The 21,200-nt window shown below is 43.2% G+C and overlaps 1 protein-coding gene across 3 annotated transcripts in view; it reads right to left on the bottom strand.

Moving 5' to 3' along the window:
• Positions 1 to 21,200, bottom strand: part of XPOT (exportin for tRNA) — a 35,432-nt gene that overhangs the window by 10,013 nt on the left and 4,219 nt on the right. For all 3 annotated transcript variants that reach the window (XM_066634159.1, XM_066634157.1, XM_066634158.1), the window contains exons 2-18: positions 19,120 to 19,253; positions 18,369 to 18,451; positions 15,914 to 15,970; positions 14,848 to 14,917; positions 14,466 to 14,684; positions 13,468 to 13,652; positions 12,213 to 12,381; positions 10,739 to 10,975; positions 10,538 to 10,576; positions 10,173 to 10,235; positions 9,050 to 9,174; positions 7,519 to 7,660; positions 7,305 to 7,424; positions 6,786 to 6,880; positions 3,589 to 3,658; positions 1,993 to 2,231; positions 1,088 to 1,373 (exon numbers count right to left, since the gene is read on the bottom strand). In XM_066634159.1, coding sequence (XP_066490256.1) covers positions 1,088 to 1,373; positions 1,993 to 2,231; positions 3,589 to 3,658; positions 6,786 to 6,880; positions 7,305 to 7,424; positions 7,519 to 7,660; positions 9,050 to 9,174; positions 10,173 to 10,235; positions 10,538 to 10,576; positions 10,739 to 10,975; positions 12,213 to 12,381; positions 13,468 to 13,652; positions 14,466 to 14,684; positions 14,848 to 14,917; positions 15,914 to 15,970; positions 18,369 to 18,451; positions 19,120 to 19,179 — 2,259 coding nt within the window. In that variant the 5' untranslated portion in view covers positions 19,180 to 19,253. The remainder of the gene's footprint in view (positions 1 to 1,087; positions 1,374 to 1,992; positions 2,232 to 3,588; positions 3,659 to 6,785; positions 6,881 to 7,304; positions 7,425 to 7,518; positions 7,661 to 9,049; positions 9,175 to 10,172; positions 10,236 to 10,537; positions 10,577 to 10,738; positions 10,976 to 12,212; positions 12,382 to 13,467; positions 13,653 to 14,465; positions 14,685 to 14,847; positions 14,918 to 15,913; positions 15,971 to 18,368; positions 18,452 to 19,119; positions 19,254 to 21,200) is intronic.

The following is a 21,200-nucleotide window of genomic DNA, read 5'->3' as shown; positions in this document are numbered from 1 at the left end:
GGGCAGCGGTATCTGCCCGAGGTCTTCTGCCGTGAAGACAGATGCAAAGAACTCATTTAATTTCTCTGCCATCTCTAAGTCTCCTTTTATCTCCCCTTTCCCTCCCTCACCATCCAGAGGGCCAACCGCTTCTCTGGCGGGTTTCCTGCTTCTAACATATTTGAAGAAGCTTTTATTATTCCCCTTAATGTTGCTGGCCATGCGTTCCTCATAGTCTCGCTTGGCCTCCCATATCACCTTCTTACATTTCTTTTGCCACAGTTTATGTTCCTTTTTATTCTCCTCATTAGGGCAAGACTTCCATTTACGGAAGGAAGCTTCCTTGCCCTTCACAGCCTCTCTAACTTGGCTCGTTAGCCATGCGGGCACCCTCCTGGATTTAGTGGAACCCTTCTTTCTTTGCAGTATACACCTCTGCTGGGCCTCTATTACTGTTGTTTTAAGCAGCCTCCATGCACTCTGGAGAGACTGGACTCTTTTTACCCTCCCTTTCAACCTCCTTCTAACCAGCCTCCTCATTTGAGGGAAGTCCGCCCGTCGGAAGTCAAGGGTTTTTGTTAGAGAAAAATAAAGACTTTATTTTATTATTGGTTCCTTGCAGGGCTCTGGTGAGCTGGGGTGTGGCCAATCAGCTGCAGCAGCTGGGGAAGAAAGTGGGGGAAGGCAGAGCACAGCAGTAAAGCAGATGTGATGTCATTGCTGGGCACCAACACCAATTCCAAGCTGAGAACTGCTGCAGCTGGAGGCAGCTCAGCTGGATGAGGGAGGATACACTGAGGCTGGCCCACTGGAGGGGATGGGAAAGAGGTAAAAAAAGATTAAAGTAGGGAGAGGGAGGAGTCAGAGGGAGAAAGACATGAAAATGAGGAAGAGAGTAAAAGGAAATAGGTGCAAACAGGAAGTCAGAAGACTGCAATCTCCAGGCCCATAAGCCTGTAGCCAGCACAGGTCCAGACTGGAGGGCTTTTGTTCAGCCTACATATTTCTACCGAAAATATACAAAGTTGAAAGTTATGCTTTTTCCAAAGCCAGAAGCGGTTTCCAAACATGTAGTTTTGGACCCCTGTCAACTGGAGTGGATTCTTACCTTGAATTTAGCAGTGATCTGATTTATGAGAGGAATGAATTCTTGAAGGTCTTTTGCTTCACAGTCCTTGAGCATGTGTTCAGAGGCTGAAGGGATGAATGGCAGAACCTCCTCCTCTAAGCAAATAATCATTCGGTGAAGGAAGGTACGGACACCACTTCTAAGAACCTCTTTCTGCAAGGGGCAGCTGAGAGCTGGGAGGAACGTCTGTAAACAGTCCAGATAGACCTCAGAGCAGCCACATTGTTTTACGGTCTGCTTATTGCTGAAAGCTTTGCTGGTACGACTGTGCAAACAGAAAACAAACACACATAACCACACTTAAGTTTTCTCCTAGCACATTCAGAAAGCAAGTGCCTAGGACAAGTCATTTTAAATGCTGAAACTACATTCTCTCATTTTGGTTCTGAAAGCAAGTCTTGAAATATTTTAGTCCACCACTCACATTGCATGCAATGCTATGTTCCAACACTTCATCTGAATGCATGTGGACCGTTCTGGAGAGACTTTGTAGAACCATCCTCAAAAGGCTTTGCGCCATTCATGCACTGTCTGCAGGCATTATTGGTGACAAGTACTTATGAAGTACTTGCACATGCAGGAATAAAAGAGTTTTGTAGCACTGACACCAGTTTCCATGAACTCTTTTCTATTCTACTGGCTCTCAAACTTGAGACACTGAAGACTTGATTAATTCATTTTAAGTGAGTTTCCTGCACCTGCAACCCAGATTCTCAGACTTTAGCAGGGAAGGGAAGAGACAGTCCAGCAGGGGAGCCCAGCTCAGGCATGCTACATCATTGGTAGATGCCTGATGACTATTAACATCTGGTGGCTTGCAGACCCCATTTTTGATTTATTCAACCTATATATTTAGATCTACATTTAAACCATGCTGCTCCCACCTGGCAAAGCCAACCGCGTGATTGAGACAGTCAGCTAAAGCCATCTGTCTGTCCTCATCTTGGGTCAACATAAGTTTTCCTAAGAGCACTTTAAACTTCTGCATAAGAGGAGCCAACAGATTTCTCATTAAAGCCTGCTTCCGTTCGGCCGAGTAGTCACTGTTCACTATTAGAACTCCAGCAGTCTCATAAATGAACAATTGGTCATCGCTGCTTAGTAAAGCCTGGTAGCCATTTTCCTGAAATCAGAAACAAAACACCGCTTAATGGTCACATGTTTTCCATCACTACCTTTTTATTCTTTTAGTAGAATTTTAGAATACTGGGGGGAGGGGATGGACCTACTTATGCAACCTCACTGCTCGCCACCATTTTATCCCCTCTCCCTCAAAATTAGATTCTCATTCTTGGGAAATACACCATTTCTCTGGTAGTGCTCAATTGGGAGCATGTTCTGTCCACTTTGTATAACACTACAAAAACAGTATTAAAAGGCTCAGCTCTCTAAGAAGATGGCATGTGCTGAAGTGAGACAAAGTTAATGATATACTTCCCAAATGGCTTCTTACTGAAGATACAGTACACACATGAAGCAAAGACACAGAGTAGTTACTTAGCTGGGTATGGATGTTGGATCCTGCTTTTGAGAATCCATTTAAAGTAAGTGGTGTGCAATGCTTTCTGATGTGATATAAATCTGCTCAGTAAAGCAAGTGTAACCCAGAAATTTAAGCACCGATCAACAACTGAACTCCAGATTTCCGGAATACTTGGATATGAACAGGCATGTGACCCATTGTCAAATTATAGACAGTGTACATTTGCTTAGCCTTGACTAAGTAAACTTAAGAAGATACAGCCCACTGTTATCTGTGGAAGGTCCTCCTGATAGCACTTCTAAGTAACCTAGGGCACAATCCTAACCAATTTTCCTGCATCAAGTTAAAGGCAATGCAACTCCAAAGTAAGAGTACAAACATTGCTTTACCTTGAGGGGGACTCCATGAATGCCCCCCAACTGCAGGATGCAGCACATGTCCCACTGGCACAGCTATAGCAGTGCTGGAAAGTTGGTTAGGACTGCGCCCCTAGTGACTTTACATATTTGGATGGCTTAATTCAATTACTTGTTTTTATACTGTGTTACAAGAAGTTCAGGATGGCCTACACAGTCATCTCCACATTTTATTCTTAGTCACCCTGTGAGGCAGAACAGTTGACAAACAACTTACTGGATGACCTTGGGTCAGTCATTTTTTTGCAAAATGGGAATTTGAACCTATGTCTCCCTGGCCCAAGTTCAACACATCACACAAGCTGAAATGGGACCTGACACGTTTTGCAACACACCAGGACAATTTTAAATAATGAACCAAAGAAGAAATACTGTGCTGAAGTATTTCAGAAGATATGCAACATATCTACAAAATAGTATCAACCACATGTTCTTGCTATGTGTGAGCAACAGATTTTGACAACTCCACTTTCTATTGTGTAGTTTGAGAGCAACTTGGTGTGGCTAACTGTCCATTGCACATCCTGCTTCTCTGAAATGCAAGTGGGCGCTCTTCATCCAAGAAAATGGAAAGTACTCACAGGTGGAGAGAGTTCAAGCAGATCTTGTATTCTGTTCAGTACATCTTCAATAAAAGGATTCATTTGTTTACTGAAGCATAAAAATGTAACCAGCATTAAATACTTGAATATTTTCAAATAAATTGTTTACAATCTTAAGACTGTTGAACAAACATTAACACACATTTTTGGTTATTAATATCAATGCGATAATTCAATTTTTACTATAGAGAGAGCACAATGGAAATCTACAGCATCCAGATATTTTATTTATTGGAACTAATTTGTCACACAGCCCCATTGATGTATCCCTAAGCCAAACACATTTTTGCATATTTGGGGCTAGATGTGTAACCTAAGTTTTAGGGAACATTTGCTACACAATCAGAGTCCTGGATGAACAAGTGCGCTGGTTCATCTGGAGAGCTGCATTTACATAATAAAAGAGTAGAAGCATTGATCTAAGAGTTCAGACAACTCTATAAGCAGACTATTGCCCAAGTGTATTTGAAGCCTTCATTTGAAGCCTCTGGACTCAAACTTTCAGTACCTCCTATCAAAACAAAGAAAATCCTAAATTCACAGCGCTAAATCACCGCACACACTCGCCTATAAGTCGATCTCACAGAGAAGTCGAGGGCAGGTTTTGAGGCAAGAATCATAGAATTTTCTATGACCTTCGGATAAGTGTGGTCATAAACTTGGGGGAGGGTGTCTGATTATAGTTTTGTCTGATTTTACCCTAGACCAGATCCTGAAAAATAACCTACCAGTAATTGTTACCTAAGAACTGACAGTCTCTAATTTATTAAAAATATAGTAAAAGATCACAAGATTCATTTTTAATCATAAACTTTTAAATCCTGGTCTTCACCATCTTTTTGTAAACACTATCAAAGAGTAACTGCACTGTAAAGAACATACTAATAGAACAGTGGTTCCCAACCTGGGGTTCATGTACCCCCAGGGGCACTCAACAGGACCTTTAGGGGTACTTGAAAGAGAATGGATTAATGGCAGTGCTCCAGAATGCCTTGCAGGGCCAGCAAGGCAGGAAGGGAGGTAGCTAGTTGACCAATGAATAGCTAATTTTTGGTGATCAATTCATGTATGAACCAGTGATTGAAGACCAGCATAGGAAAAAGACTAAAACATAAAAAAAGTGATCTATCACTGAGAATTTCTCAGGACATTTCTGGTGCAAAACAGTGCAAAGGCAATCTTCTGCTCTTAAGCCAGAAGTTCTACATATAACATACAACTTAGAACACAACTGGGAGTGTGCAATTCAATTCACAGCAGAGACAAGCAACAGCAAATGGCTGTGACCAAGTGCAGCTGCACATAGCTGAAACCCTATTTACTCAGAAGCAGAGCCATTGCTTTCCCAGGGTGTTATTCCTAAGTAATGGCGCTCTGAATTGTAGTTTGTGAGATACCTGATGGGAGTGTTTCCACTTTCAGGGAAGGTGCATCCTGCAGCTGCAACAAGCCCACCCTCACTTGGTCTGAGGGCTGTTTCCTCCTCTTGATTTACAGCAGGACCAAGGCTGTCAGGGGGGTTTCACAAAAGTGGGGTGATTCTGGGCAGCAGGTTCAGCTCTGCTCTCTATCTTGGGGGGATGTGCAAACGGAAACTGCTGTCTGCTGCTCTAATCAGTTTCCTGGTCAGTTTCCCTGATTGCAAGGCTTGTAAATAGGGGGCAGAGAAAGAGGGACAGTAGGGAAGGGAGAAGAGAAGGAGGGCACAGCAGGCGAGGAGAAGGGGGAGAAAACAGTACAACAGAGTGAAGGCTGGTGGAGGGAAGAGAGGAGCTGGGGCTGAAGGGCAGTGAGAAGCAGGCAGTGCAGGAGTGGGGGCAGGCAGGCGGGAGGCTGTGTGGGGCTACCCTCCTCCCTCTGCTTGGAAGAAGCAGATGCAGAGCTGTAGACTCTGCATGAAGAAGCAGCCCTCCCGTGTGTGTCTCTCTCCCCATCTTCAAGCTACGATCGTTTCCTGGGAGTAAGCCCCATTGACAATAATGGAAGTTACTTCTGAGTAGGCATGCACTGGCTTGGGCTCAAAGGCTGCCATCCTATGCGCACTTTCCTGGGAGTAAGTCCCACTGACGACAAGCATGGGACGTGCTCCAGGCTCCTGCTCCCCTTTCCTGTCCTTTCGATGACTAGCAGGGGCAGAGAAGGAGGAAGTCACAGCCGAGGAGACCAGGCTGGGGAGCCTGAGCGGCGGGACTGCAATGCCCAGGAGCAGCAAGGAGGAGGGAGCGGCAGGCAAGCCGAGCAGCTCCGTCAGGCTCCCTGCTCCAGGTGGGAAGCGCGCGGTGGGGGAGCGGGTGGTGCGTCACCCCCCAGCTGCACCACTGCTGCTCCACAGTGTGCCTGAAACAGCCCTGACCCCTAGTCACCCCGCAGATAAGGCGAAGGGTTGATTCAGGAGCGATCTGTTGGGACAAATTTATCGCCCTATAGGCGAGTATCTACGGTAGACCAAGATTTTGCATGTTCCATTTCGTTAGGAGTACACAGCATGCAAGGGGAGCCCATTCTGGATCAGGACTATGGTGCACAGGCAGGAGGAGATTATCTTCTTGCCAATTTCCTATTGAGAGTTTTTCCCCAAAGCTGCTAGCAATCTCTGAAGGTGCCACTGGTTCCAACGGCACTTGGGTGGGGACAGATTTTCTGCAGGAACAAGAAGGGTTGCTAAAGGGTTGCTAAAGCCCACCTCTGTGGTGCAATCCTGAGCTAGTTAAGGTCTCCATGCAGCTGCCTTTTTTACTTTAAAGGAAGCTCCAATCCAGATGACACCGTGACCAGACCATCTAGTTTGGTCTCATAAGGCCCAATCCTACCCAACTTCCCAGCTCTGATACAGCCGCAACATAGACCCAAAGTAAGAGAACAAACATTCCCTTAACTTGAGGAGGCCTCCATGTCTGCCTCCCCACTGCAGGATGACACGCACACCCTACTGGCATGGCTGCATCAGCACTGGAAATTTGGATAGGTCTGGGCCAACAGTCTCATTCTTTGAAGATAAATCAAACCCGGAGATCAAGGTACAAGTCATAACTGTTCAGGATATCTTTCCATGGCATTCATCCCACTCTAACAGGTGTATCAAGACCACTATGCTTCTTTTCCTAAAAAAAAAAAAAAAATCAATACTAGTATTCCTGGAAGCCTTTCATTAAATCACCAAGTTTCAGGGAACTTACTTGAGAGACTTAACAAATCTGGAGAAAAGGTATGCTACTCTGCTTCGTACTTTTGGATTCGCATGGCGAAGACCTCTGTGATCCAAGAAAGCCATCTGCAATTAAGAGTGGCACACTTCATAAATAACTTAAAGCTTCCTTACACTATAAGAGACACTGGTGAATTAAGACAAGAGGTAAAACCAGAGGTGGTATCAATAAAACACTTATGTTTTCATACCCTCTGAGTAATAAGCACTACATTTACAGTGTCCAATACTCTAGTTCCTCAAATTACACTTGTTTTGTGCACATTTTATGCAGGGTACTAAAATTCAATTCCAAATCCGGGCATCAAAAGGGCACCAGACTTCAACTGCTACCACTGAAGCATGCTCATTAGCACCAAGTATCCACATCTATTGGACTGGGCAAGGCATTTTTACAACCCCTTATGCAAAAAAACAAGAAAATATGCTATCAAGAGCATCATGGATTTCACACTTGCGGAGGGGGGAAAGCAGTGCAGTATGAACTTACTAGGACGTTTGGAATATGCTGAGGTTCAATGGTGAAAAATTTTTCATATCTGACCACCGTCTCAAAGAATTCCAGAGCGACTGATGTGTGCCGATAGCTGCTAATACCCGATGTTACCAACTAAAGGGGGAGAAAAGCTGAAGATGAACACTTCCTGATTTCAAAAAAGGAGAACGCTAGTCAATCAGATCTACTGACTTTGTCTTGTACTTACAGTCCGCATCATATCCTGCAGAGCACTAGCTTTTGAGTCGCCTGAAAAGTGAGCGCCGTGAGATACTGGAAGAGCCTCAGCCAACATATACAGCAGCCTTATTGCTACTTCTACTTCCATAAATGGCTTAGCTTGCCAATTCCTACAAACACACAATGAATTAAGTCTGGATAAATATAATGCAATAAACCTGAAATACCCATTACAGTTTTATGGTTTAGAGCAGTGGTTCCCAAACTTTTTAGCATGGGACCCACTTTCTAAAACGACACCACTGGTTTCGTGATATTGTATAATATGAAACGCAACAACAGAAACCCATTTCTTCCAGGCTTAAATTCAGTGTCAACGTATTAATCCCAAACTGCCAAGAGTTAACAAGATTGCATTACACACCCAATTATTTCATTACTACAAAATATATCCTAGACTAGAAATTTTAAAAAGAGGCACACTAAGATGCAAGTATTCTTCACACATCATTTAATGTGGCCAAGGAACTGAATCTGGTCTGGCTGATGCCAATTAGCTGGTCAAACACAACTAGCAATGATGGACTTTTTTAATTTATATCTTGACTTCCTACAGCTAGTCAAGATTGTTCGCAATACAGGATTAACACAATCCAGGTAAAGTTAATAGTAGCTTAATTACTGTTGTTGCAAAGAGGTAATTAATCAAAAGCTCACTAGGAGAAAAAAGTCTTCATTACCACCAAAGGATCAGAGTTATTTGAGCTCGTATCTTGGCCGCAGCCAAAATCTTGGCATTGCATTTTGGGTCAATCACTCTTATTTTTCTCTCACTCTTTAAATCTTAAGTGTGCAGAACTACTTTATACTTTAATCCAGTTGTTCCCAAAGTGTGCATCGCAACGCCCTGCTAAGGTATCGCAAGCTGCCCACTGCCCGGCAGGGAGACAGCAGCGTAAGCTCCTAACAGTGGCAGGAGACTCAGCACGGCAGGCAGAGCTGCAGTGCATGAAAACCATGTGCTGGGAAAAGCCCTCCCACTCACCCTGACCCTCCTACTACTATTTTGAGGCTTGCAAATGCCCACCCTCCAAACCTGGGAAGTAAGTGGCAGTGATGTCACCAGGCATCACCACTTCATTCCAGGGTGAATGAAGCCAGGTACATTTGGGAAGCTTTAATCCTATCAGACAACTGAACAGCACCATCCCTTTCTCCCATCCCAGGTGAACAGACACTGGCAACAAGACACAGCAGTCTACTGTTGACTTATAGATCTGTGGCTTCCTTATCAGGCTAGCAAAAGTTAGCAACAGAGTTACAAAGAGTTACACAAGAAGTAACACACACACAAACACCCCACCATCTTTGCATATTGTATCCCACAACTAAGTAATCAGATTACTGCAACCCTGTACAGCATTATGATTACAACCAACAAGCCAAAATTTGAACTGTGAAACTTAGAATCCCATGGGTCACCCCAAACCAGGACACTGAAGAACAGCAATAAAAAACTAAATATGCTTTAGAGAGAGACTTTTCGAAATGAAACTTACTGCAATGTAGTGCTAAAAACTCTGCACACAGAAACCAACAGTAGTTCAGGTGAGACCTGCGCAAGCCTGTCCAACAACAGTTTTAACTGTTTTCGGTATTCTACAAACATTGCTTCATCTTCACCCTGTGAAAATATGCACAGATATGAATAGCATCAAATGTTATGTGCTTTCTTTGTACCATAAACTGGGAAAGCAAAGAACAATTCTCTCTTCTCAATGCCTACTGGGCAAGGATACAAAATAAAAGTGACACTTTCTGCATTAAAAATTTTCTTTCAAATTCCTTGTAGCTCCTCTTCTGCAGAAACCGTCTGCCATAAAGCATTCAGGGCTAGTCACAAAAGGTGCTCCTTTGGAACTGGGGAAGGCCTGAATCTTTCCACCTGCATTGTTGCATCTCCTACAGCATGGCAAAGGTCAGCAGGAGAGGTGGGAGAGGGTGGCAGGAGAGTGGAATGGGAGCAGAGAGGGGGCAGGACAGAGTGGGACAGGGTGAACTGAGCCCAGAAGGGGCGGGATAGTGTTGACACAACCGATTGGCAAAATCATTGCTAATTGGGTAAGAGGCACTTTTTCAAGTGGGTGTTCCTCTTTTATTTAGCGGGGGGAGAGAAACTGGCCCTCCTCACCCCAGCAGTGTCTTTTTTAGTCGCTGTCTGCTGGTGTTTTGCATCTTTTAGATTGAGAGCCCATTTGGGACAGGGAACCATTTGTTATTGGATTTTCTCTGTAAACCACTTTGTGAATTTTTGTTGAAAAGCGGATGATGATGATGATGATTAATACCGATACTCTTAACCCTCTTCTCAGGCCCGAATCTACAGTGCAAGTCCATGTGGACCTGTGCCAGCTACTTAGTTTTTGCAGGTCCTATACACCGCCCGCCCATGCTGTGGAGAAGTACCCCTGGGTAAGGGAACAAGTGTTCCTTTACCCAGAGGAGACCTCCTGGACTGCTCCCCCCCCCCCACCATAAGATGTAGTGGTTGCCATTTTGCAGGTGCTGCTGCACTAACCGGGGGGGGGGGGAGATAATGGATAGGACTGGGCTGTAAGTGTCTTTCCCAAACCATCTACCTTCAATTGAAATTGCTGCAAAACTAAAAACAGCCTATCTTACCTCATTTTCAAAGTTGTATTCTTCATCATATGTTAACTTCTTCATAACAGCTAACATAATTGCCTGTGGTAAGAGAAGCCTATTAAGCATCCTTAAGTTAGCATTCTTGAATACTCTTACAATACAAGAACAATGAAGGGCTAAATCAAACATTTTAATAATATTTTTGGCTGTGGACAGTGGCTATAATCACATTTTTTTCGTGACAATACAAGCAATTCCTTGACTGATCCTTTTAGAAAAAACAACATTGTAATCACACACACATGTTGAGCTGAGGCTTGGGGTAACAGGGATGGAAAGAGGAGGAAATACATTTTGTCAGCTATAGGTTCTTAGAAAAAAGCATTTAAAATTACTCTTACCTCTATATTAGCTTTTTGCTGTTCAGAAAGCAAAGGAAGCTGCAAAACAAAGAACAAAACTTACTTTCCAACCATAGAGAAAGACTTTTTTTAAAGCAAGATCAGACTGAACCTTCCCTGAATAATCAAGCTGCATTACTAATACACCTCTAAAAAACCAAGCTGGTAATGCAGCTAGTCTTGATATCAAGTTCAAGCTACCTGTTTAAGAATATGCAGATAGTCATAACAAAACCCAATTATATTAGAAGAAATGTCGTCATCCTCATGAACCAGAAGTTGCAGCATTAAATTCACTTTTGCTTCAATTGCTTGCAGAGTATCTTGAGCATTCTTCATATCTCCACTCTTAATTAGTTTTGTCCAACTAGCTATCAATGCCTGTCCCATTCCATTGACCAGTTTTGAGAACCTAGCCAGGAAGTCCACATCTTCTTCCTGCAAAGATAGTCAAAATTTTAGATTGACCTTAAAATAATCATTTCACAACTATTACAGCCAGTTTACTTAAAACTTGAATTGCACTCAAGGCGACAAATCCATGCAGGTCACTAGGAAAAAAATTTAAAGGGCCCAACTTTCCAGCACAAACGTAGCTGCAATGCAGTCACGAATTAAGGGAAACTTAATTCCTTACCTTGAAGCGTCCTCCAAGACTGCCTAGCCCCAAGAAGGATGCAGCGAATGCCCCACTGGCATGGCTGCATCAGTATCAGAAAGAACTGGTCCCTTAGCCAAGGTTAAGTGTACAAAAAGCACCTATAAAGAAGCTGCCAGAAAAACTGCTTTAAAAAAATGCACACCTCAAAAACAAAAAATAGTCAGCCAAGAGTCTGAGGTGTGCAATCTGTGTTGAAAACCCTGGGAAAGTTGTAAGACAAGAGGCTGTTGACTGAATTGGATTTGTGACTGCTGGTTGAGATGGGGTGTGGGGAGATGCAGAATTCATACCAGAGAAAAAGAGGAAGAAACTTGAGAGTCCAGGGCTCACTCCTGATCTCTTAACCAAAGTTAAGGAATCAACAGTGTTATGAAGGTGAAGGACCCATTTCTATCCACCCAGAGGAAGGGGGGAAAAAAAGCTGCAGAAGGAAGAATGCAAGATTTTCTAGGACTGTCAAAACTTTTGCTAAGAGAGGACAACGCTCTCAAATGGAGAGGTACAGGGGTCAGACAGGTTGAAGGGCCAACACTTTTTCCACCAATATCCAGCTAAGATATTGGAAAGTTAGAATTTCCCTCTCTGCTCACAAAGCAGCCACTAAAGTTTTCAAGAATTTTTCCATCCCACTGGAACCCCCACTGCCACATCTCATACCATTCTCAAGGGTTACCTGAAGCCAAGGAGCAGGTTTTGACGAGGGGACAAGAAGCTTTCTGAAGCAAGGAAAACAAGCACCACTCTCACTACATAGGATATGACCCAAAATTTTGGGAAGAGAAGGAAGTGCGCACGCGCTCTCTCTCTCTCTCTCTCTCTCTCTCTCTCTCTCTCTCTCTCTCTCTGATGACAGCCAATGCAAAGGAAAGAAAAAGTGTTTTAAGGCATAGTAACCCAGTTAAAGCATGTTACATACATTTTGCCCAACTACAACAAATATAGCTGCTGCCAGTCACCCTATCTTACAACAGAGGCCATATTAGCATAACTCCCTCTCTCTTGATGAGAACTAACCTGATCAATACTGAAGAGACCAGCCGACTGTAACACTTGACACAAAGTTTCTACCAGCTTGGTTTTATCAATCGGATCCATTCCTTTATTTACAATTTCAAACAAGCAGTCACATGCTTCCTCCCGTAGAACCTCTACAGACATGTGACCTAGCAGCATATTTATAAACCTAGAAAAAGACAAAGGCCTTACTCAGCCCAGGCACACACTGATTTATTCTTGACTGTTTCGATGGATGCAATCCGTCAGAATTATAGGCATATTAACATTTAGACAGCTGTCAGGAAATCCTGGCCCTGTAAAAATTGCAGGTGCTTAAACTTGGCTTTTACTTTTCTTACATTTTCTGGAGAATCTGATGCAAATTACTCAAAACATTCACTCTTGTGACATTAGGAACTACTATAGATAGCATAAGAAGAGTTATGCTGTATCAGGTCAAAAGTCAATCTAGTTGAGCATCCTATTTCCTACAGTGGCCCACCAGCTGCCTTTGGGAAGCCTACAGGCAGAAGAGAAGGCAACTTTCTCTCCTGCAACTGGTATTCAGAGGTATACTGCTACTGTACCTGAAGATAGCACATTGCCATGATTTATCTTCCATTAATTTACCCAATCCCCTTCTCAGCCTGATCACTAGGCAATTTTGCTGTAGATGGGCAAGAAATTTTCAATTCCTTTTCAATTTCATTTTGCAGCAGTAAGTAAAATCAAAAGTGGAGGCACAATAAAAAAGGTTTAAGACAAAAGAAAAATTATCAGCACTTTGAAGTGAGGTGCAATGAATCTCACTCCCTCTTTTTAAACTGACTGCCATCAAAACCACCATTATCAACGGTAAGCACTGCAACCAAGGAAAGCAACAAGAATTTTTGGTAGGGGGCTAGATTTAGGGAATTTAACAATAATACTATATCTGACCTGTTTCTGTGCAGTTCTGCTAACCAGTCTTATAGTTTTGTGTTAGAATCTATGAACCGTATTCACTCAAATACTGATTTGTACTTTGATATATGCAGCTCACCCCACGTATGACTTATAGGGCACAGCAGGTAAACTGCTCCACCCTGAAACACAGTTGTAGATAGTTTTAAGTTTTACTCTCCAAGCCATCATTGTGAACCTCTGATTGATGGATCTTGGGGTGCAGTAAAACAAAAAAGCAAAACACAAGAGTGGATCCCACAAGCCCAGTCTGCCCACTCCTGCAATGCACTCCTCCATAAGCACATTTCTAATTCAAAAGAAACTTTACCTTTCATTGGCAATGAGGCTCAAATCTATCCAAGAGACAAAAGCTCCAACTACTTCAAGGCACTGACATGTCAACTCTGAATTTGTATACTGATATGTTTGTAAGATTTGGTACCACGATTCCACCAAACTTGGAATGCATTGTTCCCTCATAGTATCCTTTAATAAGGTATTCCTACGAGCCTCCTGTAAGTACAGGACGAACGTTAGTCTTTAAACAAGAGATACACAGGTCTGTGCAAGTCAACAGCAGTGAAATTTCAAACAAGATGGTGGTAATTACAGCAGTGGAGTTGCTAAAAGAGGTGCAAAGCATGAAGTTTTGCAAGGAGTCTCCCTGCAGCATTTAAGCGACCCCTCCCCTTCAGAGTCATTCCAGGCCGGGAGGAGCAAAACCAAGGCATTTGCTTCTTCTCTGGGCCTCCTCTGGCATTCACCCCCATTTTGCTCCCGGCACTGAGAATGGCTCTGAGGAGAGGGGGAGGGGCGCTTGCACACCACAGCGAGGTTCCCTGCAAAACTCAGCGCTTTGCACACCCTCTAGCTACACCACTGAATTACAGCTGTCTTTCCCCCAATCCTCTAAAGCAGTTTTAAATGGTTGACATCACTTCTTAATGACAAAGTTACACCAGAAGTAAGACTTTTAAAAGTCAACATGCCAGAGAATTGGGACTGGTATCCTGGCCAAACAATTAACCAATGGAAAGATCAGCTTTGGTAATTACATTCTGAGTGTTTCCTTCGTTGATTTATTGTGCACCAAAAATGGAGACATTGGCAACAAGAACTTCAAAGATTTGTTTTTAAATGTAAACAAAAAGGCATTCATATAACGTTGGCATCCAGACTTTTGGTAAACAGGTGTGTAAATAATATCTATAGCAAGAGTACAAAGAAACTTTGAGAACAGAAATATTTTTGGCTTTTCCCCCTCACGTGCAAGAAAACAGAGTTTCATATACATATACATTTTTGCGCTATGAATAGATAACTTGCCTCAGATGTATGAACGACGTCTCTATCTACCAGTTCAGCATCAACCGCCATAAGGATTCTGAGGTAAAGGTCCACGCCTTGAGGATTGAGGCCTACCACCGACAGAACATCAAAGAAAAATTTGGGCCACTTTGTAAGATATTCAGCAACAAAGAGCAAAGCGAAGACTTGTGCTGCTTTGTTTCGTATAAACGTCTTCTCTGGTTGAGAATTTGACATCTGAAAAAAAAGGATGGATAACAAAATGCTGCTTTCACAATCTGATGCAACATAGACAAACACACAGAGATATTTTGCATGCGTTATGAAGTATGCAAAAGGGGTCGGAATAGCTTGAAACAGATGCTTCATGATAAGGACACTTTGTTGAAAGGCAACGTACCTGAGCTTGCAGCCATGTTACAAGTGTTTCCCTAATTAGCTGGTGCTGCACTTCAGTTAACTGAGAATACCTAAAAACACAAACACAAAATGGTATTCAAAGATTTGCACCTTTTCCTTTTGCGCTTAAAAGAATTCAACAGGAATTTCACTTCAGCGAAGTTTTCTTTTAGGAATAGTATAAGATTGCTCTCCAAGTTTCTCATCATGCTTATAGATCCTTACCAAAATATTAAGTAGCTGATCCACATGTGGGTACATCTGGACAGATATTGTATCAAATCTCATAAGAACATAAGAACAGACCCACTGGATCAGGCCATAGGCCCATCTAGTCCAGCTTCCTGTATCTCACAGTGGCCCACCAAATGCCCCAGGGAGCACACCAGATAACAAGAGACCTCATCCTGGTGCCCTCCCCTACATCTGGCATTCTGACTTAACCCATTTCTAAAATCAGGAGGTTGCGCATACACATCATGGCTTGTACCCCATAATGGATTTTTCCTCCAGAAACTTGTCCAATCCCCTTTTAAAGGCGTCTAGGCTAGACGCCAGCACCACATCCTGTGGCAAGGAGTTCCACATCCTGTGGCAAGGAGTTCCACATAAATCTCTATGTACATGGTTATAGTTATATACCCCACTGATCCCATAGGTTTAATGAATCCCTATCTGCGGATCTGGTATCTGCTGGGGTTTCCAGGAACCTAATCCCCATGGGTACCAAGAACAAAAGGAATCTGATCAGAAGTGTTCATAAGCTTAGATGAACATTTTGGGTGACCACATGCTGTGAAACAGCACAAGGATTAACCTACAACTCAACAAGATATGTGGGTTAGACAAATAATGGCCAGAATATCCAGTGGCTTTTCTCTGGACCTTTTTGCACAAAACCTCAGGGTCTTTGTAGGAAGCATATCACGAGGCTTTGAACTTTTCATTCCAATTAGTACGCAACAGCGAATCACACCAAGATGAAAAGCCACATACAGTTTACTGTGCACACTAGTACAAACTTCCTTTCTGTTCACAAAACGCATACAGGTATAAAAATGTCTCACTTGTATTTAATCTGGTGCTCCAGAACTTGAAAGCAGAAGAACTTGATGTGATCATCACTAAAACAAAAACACTGCAATCAATATCAAGCACAATAATGTTTTAATAACTATGCATTTTAAAGATTACATGCACAGTCCCTAGCCCTGGATGCAAGTCTTGGTTAAGGAGAGACAACATCCACAATTCACAAAGAATGATAAATTTTCCTTCTGCTTAGCACAGAATTAAGTAGTTTTTAACTTTAATAGCTGGATTTTCCATCTGGTGGGTCTTCCATGACTGAATTGCACAAAGTTCAAAGAAGAATTCAGCATCTAGTGCTGTGGTCTCCAAACCCCAGCCTGGAGGCCAGATGCGGCCCACAACCAGCCTCTGATTCCCTGAGAGCCTCTGGCCCAGTTGACCAAATACAACCGGAGTGCTGGCTGTGGACTGGGGAAATGGGGGTCCATTTAAGTGCATGCTTTATTTCTTGGGCTGTGTTGGTGCTTGGAGAAATCCTGGACGTTTGAGCCCATTCATTTATTCATTCATCTAAGTTCCATGTCTTATGTATTTATTTACATTTTTATTGTTTAATTTTTTTTTCCAGCCCATAATTTTATGGCCAAAGGGCTGCATAAAATATCTGGCAAGGTGTTGATATTTTATGCAGCCCTTTGGCCAAAAAGTTTAGAGACCTCTGATCTAGCAGACCAAGCTTTCCTTTAGAAGAAAAGGTCCTGGTTTCTGGAAAAGGTTTCTGGGTCCCAAAACCAAAAGGACTCACTAATAAGTAGTGGAGGGTGAAAATGATGTTACCAAAATAAACACACAACACCACTTTCTGCACTTCTCATTTCTGTTGAAAAGAAAAAAGAAATAGACAGAAATAAAACCTTTTTATTTGGTTTTTTATTTATTACTTAATGGGGGGTGCATGAGTAATGACTTACTGCTGACACTATTCCACTTATCTAGTACACTTTTAAAGCAATTTTATTATTATTATGTAAATTTTGAATGAAAACACATTTGCACCACTTTCTGCACTTCTAACTTTAGAAAACATTGAAATCCATGAAAAAGCCGTTTTCTCCCACCTCTACCAAAAAGTATGCAGACAATGGCTGGTGAGGTCACCACAGGAGGGGCAAGGCTTCAGAGCCCTGCATGGTGCTTAACCTTCCTTTCTAACTCAAAGAACAAATATCTGTCTATTGGTTATTTTTCTCACTCGTATTCTGTTCTCTCTGAAAAGCTCAGAGTTGTTTCCATATGGTTCCCATCAAGCAATGGACGGCGCCAAAACTGCTTAACAGCAGTAGCAAAATCAAATCATGTGCTGTCAAATCATTCTCATTTTAACTAATGCATTGCATAATTTTGCCTTTTTCTGGGCGTAGTTGAGCTTTTAGCACACAGCCCTACAGAACAAAAGAGAAGCAATCTACTGTACACAGATAAGTCTCCCTATGTTAGTTCCTTGTGTTTTTAAGCCATCACTATGACAACTAAACTAGATATCAAAGCCACATGATCCATGTATGCAGGTCAGTGTTGATTGCCTGTGAAGTAAAGTAAGCCATTTAAAGCACAAGTGTGGGAAGGCAGGTGTGGTACACTCTGCGTTATAAATTCTCTCTCCCTCCATAGGAATCAGGCACTATCCAGACTGAACACATGGAGCATGCCACCGTAAGATCTGATTTAGCACCTAGTTTGTATATCCTCTAAGATACCAACGATGACAAGATCTGATGTTCACTGCTTTTAATTCATATCATAAAAGCTTCCTAAAAAATGGATTGTTTCAGGCCATACAACCACAGCAGTGTTTAACAGAAAAATTTATTAAACAAAAGTGTGCAACTACAGAACATTCCCAGATTAACTTTAAAAACAGTGTCAGGGTCCCCCTGATTTACCTGGGGGAAACCTGGAGGGAACAGGCTTGCAGGGCGAGAGGGAAGCTCAAGGCAAGGAGGAGACAGGCCCCAAGGCCAGCAGTAGGTGGAGTACCAGCCTGGAGAGCCAGGAGAGGGAGGAGGGGGGAGGAACCTTTTGGCTCCAGCCTTTTGGCTCTCACAAGCAGTAAGGGGAGGGGATGGGAGAGGCCAGTCAGCCTTTTAACCCTCCCATGGAGGAAGGGGCGGGGCCTGGAGGGGCTGGTCAGGAGCATAAAGCCCAGCTGGGCCAAGGATGAAGGCAGTCTGGGGCAGGCAGCTGGAGGGAGCAGAACCCAGCCTGCCTATGAACTAAAGACTGGCTAGGAGCCAAAAAGCCCTAGCAGCTGGGAGAGAAGGGCCCGGGTGACACAACCCCCCTTCCTCTCACACTCTCTGCTGAGGTCCCAGTGGCTGGGCCGTTGCTCTGGCAGCCAGAGCCTCCAGGGCCCCGCCACTACCTCTTGCAAATACGAGGGTCCCTCCTCAAGCCAGGACCCCATAAACAGCAACAATTTTAACTTCATACCTATAGATTCTTTGGGCTAAAGCTTCAGCACACACTTGCCAAGCATCGGGAGATATCTTCAGCTGCTCAAAATAAGCCAATGCCTAAGTTATACAAAAGGGGGAAAGCTTAGTACTGGAAAAGGACAATTTTTGGAGTAGCATTTAAGAGACACCCTCCACAAAGCAAGAAAAAGTAGCTTCGTAGAAAAAGTAGCCTTCTCCTTGACTGTGTGACTTTGAAGAGATCATGAAAAAAAAACTTAACAGTACAGCAACCGTTTACTGCTGGTTCTGTGACAACAGGGTTGCTGAGGAAGGAAGCAGAACTGGTGGTTGAGAAGGGGCACTGGGAGGAAGGAAAGCAGAAATTTAAAGGGAAAGGCACAGGAGGTGTTGAGTCTCCTCTCTCAGATCACTAAGAAAGAGGAGAGAGAAACCTAACGGATTACATGTTACTGGTAGGAGACAGAAAGAAGTATGAAGGGAAAGAATCCAGACAACAAGAAAGGTAGAGGATAAGAATGTGTTCTGATAGAGAGACCTGGGAAACTACAGGTAGAGGAGGGGATCTTGGACTAGGCCACCAGCAGAGGTGAGGCCAAAGAGGCTTCAGTAAATTTCTTATACCAATCTGGGGCCTGACAGCAAAATCCTTTGACAACTGATCTGCATTATTTTACTCTGTTGTAAAAGCAAGGTCAACTTGGTGCCCATCAAACTACCTAGAAGTCACAAAAACCCTGAGCAAGCAGTACATTTTAAAGACTTACTCGCTGCCTGAAGTCTAAGTCAGCATTTGGGTTTAATCCCAGAAGAGCTTGTTCATCCATTTCTACTGCTATACTCCAATTTCCCTGTTTCTAACAGGATTATCCCATTCACCAGCAGTAGAAGCTGCATACATCTGCAATGAAATAAAACAGATAGCAGAAAGTAGAATTAAGCATGACAATTATTTCTTCTGTTAAAGTCTATATGATATTCAGAAGACCCTTCAGGTTGCAACCGAGGGCTCAGGTGAAGCCCTCTACTGTGGGTTTGGAACTGCAGTGAGTCAAATCCACAGATTACAAACCCGTGGTTAGAGAGAGCCCACTTGGCATAAAGTCTAGAAAAACAGATTCCAAAACTAACCAACTTGTCTTTTGTTTGATGTGTTGCTCAGAGTACCTGCAGTAGTGCAAGTCAAAACACAGAAAAGTCAATGTGCAAGACTACAGAGAGCAGAAGCCCAGATTCCCCAGCACCAAGTCCACCACTTGCTCACTTGTGCCTCTGTCGTCTGTGGGAATAAACTGTAAGCAGGTTTCAGTGGGATGGTTCTTACAACTTCACATGGAATCTCAGTTCCATTTCCCGACTCTGCCATCTCCTCATGTTGTTCAAAAAAAAAAATACTGTTCTATATCTAGTCATTTTAGAGATCGCATTATAAAACAGTTGATGTAACAAAGCCCTTTAAAGACTGTTCTCCGTATTTCAAAACTGAATTAGTGCAATGTGGAGATCTTAGTTTTTATGAATCTGCTCTGGCTACTATGAAGATTATGTAATCCAACACATTTAAAACTGATAAGTAACAGAATACTCTATGACAGTAGTTACAATAATCTACAGTAAGCCCAGGAGAACACCATGGTTGATGGTGTTGAAAGCCACTGAGAGGTCCAGAAGGACCAACAAGGATGTGCTCCCTGTTTAGCCCCTGCAGTAGGTCACCCATGAAAGCCATCTCAGACCCAAAGCCTAGTCTGAAACCAGATTGATAAGGGATCCAGAAAACCTATCTCTGCAAGTCTCCTTGGAGCTGAGATGCCACCATCCTCTCAATCACTTTGTCTAAAAAATGGGAGGCCAGATATTGGCCTATAGTTGTCTAAAATAGAGGGTTCTAGAGAAGGCTTTCTTAAGAGAACAAATATGAAAAGCATATACTGTATATATATCAAATTTCAGGCCACTCTATTGGCACTGTTAAGAGGCTCACCTTTGTTCTACAAGTTCTTTGGCATAGCCCAGGGGTGCCCAAACCCCAGCCCTGGGGCCACTTGCGGCCCTCAAGGACTCCCAATTCGGCCCTCAGGGAGGCCCCAGTCTCCAATGAGCCTCTGGCCCTCCGGAGACTTGCTGGAGCCCGCGCTGGCCTGATGCAACTGTTCTCAGCATGACAGCCAACTGTTCGACCTCTCACATGAGCTGTGGGACAAAGGCTCCCTCCACTGCTTGCTGTTTCACATATGTGATGCAGTAGCGGCAGCAAAGGAAAGGCCTTTTATAGGCCTTGAACTATTGCAAGACCTTAATTCATTCATGTAACTTCCATCTCTAATATATTCATTTATGTAAATTTATTCAAATTTGAAATGTAAATCAATTCTTTTTTTTCCTGGCCCCCAGACACAGAGTGATGATGTGGCCCTCCTGCCAAAAAGTTTGAACACTCCTGGCATAGCCCAGGAACAGAATGGTTTAGGTTCGATTCCCAAGTTAGCTTTCTGCTGTCTCGGGCTGAGCAAAGCATGTCTTTAGTTTAGAAATGGAAGTGAATCAAATTCTGAATGTCCTTGGCCAGCTCCTTGCTGGAGCCAAACCACAGTTGCCCTGCTCCTTATCTAGTAGAGTCCAAGATGCCCTTCTAGAAGGCAGTTAAAACTGAGTTCCATTTTTTACATTTATTGTAGATCCTAAACACAAATGATTTATTCTTTTGCTCCATCCAGGTCAGTCATTTTGCTGCCCCCCTGCCCCAGTTTAATTCTCCTCTATGGGAGGTGGGGGAGAGCCTCATATTCATAGTGGCAGCTTCATCCTGTACCTCGGAGACAATGCTTTCAGTCTTCGCTATCCTAAC

The sequence above is a fragment of the Tiliqua scincoides genome, chromosome 7 (assembly GCF_035046505.1).
Source record: "Tiliqua scincoides isolate rTilSci1 chromosome 7, rTilSci1.hap2, whole genome shotgun sequence".
In the NCBI taxonomy this organism is placed as follows: Eukaryota; Metazoa; Chordata; class Lepidosauria; order Squamata; family Scincidae; genus Tiliqua; species Tiliqua scincoides.
The sequence above is the reverse complement of the archived record's forward strand: the minus strand, read 5'-3'. Positions and strand labels throughout refer to the sequence as shown.